The 3,497-nt window shown below is 61.9% G+C and overlaps 1 protein-coding gene across 1 annotated transcript in view; it reads right to left on the bottom strand.

The window, feature by feature from the left end:
• Positions 1 to 63: 63 nt before the first annotated feature.
• CUNH3orf18 (chromosome unknown C3orf18 homolog) overlaps positions 64 to 3,497 on the bottom strand; it is a 10,854-nt gene continuing 7,420 nt past the window's right edge. Inside the window, 2 exon segments of the mRNA XM_006169369.3 lie at positions 64 to 2,185; positions 3,230 to 3,377. Coding sequence (XP_006169431.1) covers positions 2,105 to 2,185; positions 3,230 to 3,377 — 229 coding nt within the window. The 3' untranslated portion in view covers positions 64 to 2,104.

Below are 3,497 nucleotides of genomic sequence, written 5' to 3'. Positions count from 1 at the left end.
ACGTCTACCCGACGCCGCCCACTGCAGGCCCCCACAGCTTCTGGACCCGAAGCCAGGCTGCCGTTCACATGGGGGGTTTCGGCGACTGAAGGGTGTGTGCCAGGTCGGGGTGGGGGCTTTCCCGCAGGGCCCCACTTACCAGTCAACCTGGGGCCTGGCTGCAGCGGTGAGGAGAGCCCTGGTCAGCCCACCAGGTCCAAGACCACAGGACGTGTCACCTGAACCTCCGCCCACGCCCGGGAGACTGGGGACTTTGGTTTTGCTCCACGACTGGGAGAAGGGTCTGGAGAACAGAGGCGCTGGGCGGGAGGATGAGGGGGCCGCTGCGAGGGCACAGTAAGGAGGTCCATTTGACCTCCCCACCCCAGAGAGGGCCAGGCATCGCCCCATTCCACTCCAGAGCAGCCTTGAACTCGGGACCAGGGGCACTTCCTCAGGTACATGAGGGAACTCCAGCCAGGCTGCGACTCATAGCCGGGATTCTAGCCGGGATTCAGGCCCCCGCAGCCCCTCACCCATCCCGCCCCCCTCCTGGGGCTCCACACTCCGAGTGTCACTGGCTCACACTGTCTTCGTGTAAACATCTTAATTACATCTTTAATGCTCTCACATGGAGACGCTGTGAGTTAAATGACAGCTTTGTGCTTCCTAAATTACCCACAGCCCTCCAGTCGGCTCAAGTGCTAACATATTTATAGCATCTAGAAGGAATGAATCCAGAACCTTCCCTGGGGGCCTCCTGGGCCCTCGCCTCCTGACACATGATACTTGCCCAATGGAAGATCTTCCGTACCTTCCATGCCCCCTCCAGCCAGCGGAGGACAGTGACAGTGGCGAGGCCTGGCTCGGGGACACGTCTCTGTGCATACTCATGTATGGGTGTGTGCTCAGTGTGGTGAAAATAGCCGGCACTGGGTCAGCCTGTCCAATGCCCTGCCCAGGCGCCCCTGGCATCAGCCTGGCCACTCAGGACTCACGGCAGGCCAAGTGCGAAGACGTTAAGAGGTGCAGTACCACCTCTTAAAACGTGAAGAGGACCCGCCGTGGGTAGGACAGAGAAGGGGGAGTTCAAAAGGAGACTGGGTTTCTTTGATCATTTTTCCAAGAGGCAATTCCGCACCCAGTCCCAGGCCGGCAGGATTGTAGCATGCGACCACTGCCCTCAGCCCATCGGCCTCTCCCCAGCCCCCAACCCCCAGTACGGCCCAAGACAGGAGCCGTTTTCACAAGCAGGTTAACCCAGCTTTCCCAGACCAGCCAAGAACCGGACCTGCCCTACGTCCCTCTTCCCTTCAGGCCCAGAAGCCCTGATGCTGCCCTGCCTACCATGGGTGGGCGTTGGCCTGGAGGACAGGGCCAACACAGGTCTCCTGGCCCCCACACAGCGGCAGATAGGTGTCTGCACGTGGTCACTCACGCACGTGCAGGAGACCTGTCAGCAGGTCGGGGGCTGCCTCCTCCTACACCCATTCCCCCACTTCCTTCCCCTTTAGCTCCCATCCTAGCTTGAGCCCACCAAACGTGGCTGTCAGAGACGGTGGCCTGGAGATCTCTGGACCCTCTGCCACACCCTGGACCGGGGTCTGAGCAGCCCCACTCCTGCACCCTTGTCTCCTGCGAGGTTCGGCTCTAGCCCTGGGCCCCTTGGGACCCATAACAGATGCTGTTTTACTCTGTCTTCGTGACCTGGGTGGTTGCCTCTCACCCTGGAGGAGGCTCCAGATTAAAAAAAAAAGGAGAGGAGCCCCCATTTCCCCCCCTTTCCCCCCACATCTCCACTTTTTCTCTGCATTAGAGAAGCAGATCCCAGTGTGAGGGGTCTGGATGGGATACACGGAGCCAGCAGTGGTGTTTGGGCTTCCCAGCATGAGGGATGCCCTCTGTGCCAGGTCAGGAGAGGTCAGTGGCCAGATGCCCACCCTGGCCAGGGCCCTCTCTTACAGTCCGGAGAGCCAGCAGGTGGCTGCGCAGAACAGCTGGGGCCTGGTCGGCCCTTCCCTGTCTTGGCCAGGCAGGTCCTGAGAAGCGGTCTTGACAGAAAGTGGGCAGTCTGCAGGCACCAGGCGGCGTCTCTGTCAGAGGTCCCGGCCGGTCCCTGGGCTGCTCACGCCTGGATGGCGTTGGCTACGTCGGTAAACACCAGCCGGCTGGGCCTCTGCAGCGGGCCCTGGGAGGGGAGAGTAGTCTGCGGGAAGACGGTCGGGGCATCAGGGACCTTGACCGAGGCCGTGCCCCTGGCCCAGCCGCCACCCTGCCTCCTGGTGCGTGCATGTGCTTGGCAGCACTGTGTCTTCTGCCTGGAATGCCCACACTGCGGGCGCAGCCCAGAAATATGACCTGGCTCTGGCGACTCCCCCTCCCCCACAGCCATCCTCAGCCCGCCCTGTCACCTTGGCAGGACACCCTGCCTTCCTGCAGGGGTGGGGTGCTCACCTCTGCACCCCCAGGCAGCCCTAGCACAGGGGCGGTGCAGGGAGGTGCACAGGGGGAAAAATATCCTGACCAGGTGACAGAAGTGGTGGCAAAAGCAAGATGTCTTCAGACCCCCAGCCTGGACTCGTCCTGAGTCTGAGAAGATGCCAAGAGGCTGGATGGGTTAGGACGGGCCAGGTCCCCTCATGGCACTCTGGAGATTCGGGGGGATGGTGGCAAGTGGTCAGGAGTGCAGTGGCTCTGGCCAGATGACCACCCGGGCACCCAGAGGCACCTGTGCCTTTGGACACAGGAGGTGAGTTTGGCTGGAGACTCGACCCACCTGGGTCTGTCAGCAATGAAGACTCCACCAGCCTACTCAGAGGGGCCCTGTCCATGCAGCTGACCCACCCACGACCCACGCAGGACTACGGGTATCAGGGAGCAGAGGAACCAGGGTCCCAGCCCCCATCATCTCACCATCAGTCTTTTCCAGCTTTCCTAGCCAGACTCTGGAGGAGGCCGGGGCAGGAACTTCAATGTTCATTTGAGCCTCAAAGAGCCCAAAGGAGCTTCTAAGAGCAGCAGGCTGTCGGGGCAGAGCCAGGCCAGTCCCAGGGCCCCTGACCTGGCCTCGTGCCATGAGTCTGTGGGTGGCCATGGAGCATTTCTACCAGTTTCTAAAGGAGCTGACAAAACCCAGTACCCAAGAGCTGCCACCTGACCATGCGGCAGGGGCCCAAGAGCAGCATGAGAAGGGGGGGTGGGGGATGCATGAAGGACTGCGGTCTGGGCAGGGGAGTCTGCTCGTGCCCACCTTGCCCTGAATGGCCTGCGCAGAGGCGGCGGCCTGCATGGAGGCGGCGTCCCGCCCATGTTCCAGCAGCTCCTGCTCCAGCTCATCTTGTTCCTCCGTGGGGTCGAAGTTGTACATGGGCATGAGCTGGTGGCGAAGCTTCTCCAGCCTGGGGTGGGGACAGAGGCTGCTGGGCAGGCTGGCCATCCTGTCCTGCCAGCCCCCCGGGGCCCGGCCACCGCACAGTGTGCGTCTAAGGTCCTAAGGGGTCCCTTGAAATGGGATTGAG

The sequence above is a fragment of the Tupaia chinensis genome, unplaced genomic scaffold (genome assembly GCF_000334495.1).
Source record: "Tupaia chinensis unplaced genomic scaffold, TupChi_1.0 Scaffold147003_1, whole genome shotgun sequence".
Taxonomy (NCBI): domain Eukaryota; kingdom Metazoa; phylum Chordata; class Mammalia; order Scandentia; family Tupaiidae; genus Tupaia; species Tupaia belangeri.
The sequence above is the reverse complement of the archived record's forward strand: the minus strand, read 5'-3'. Positions and strand labels throughout refer to the sequence as shown.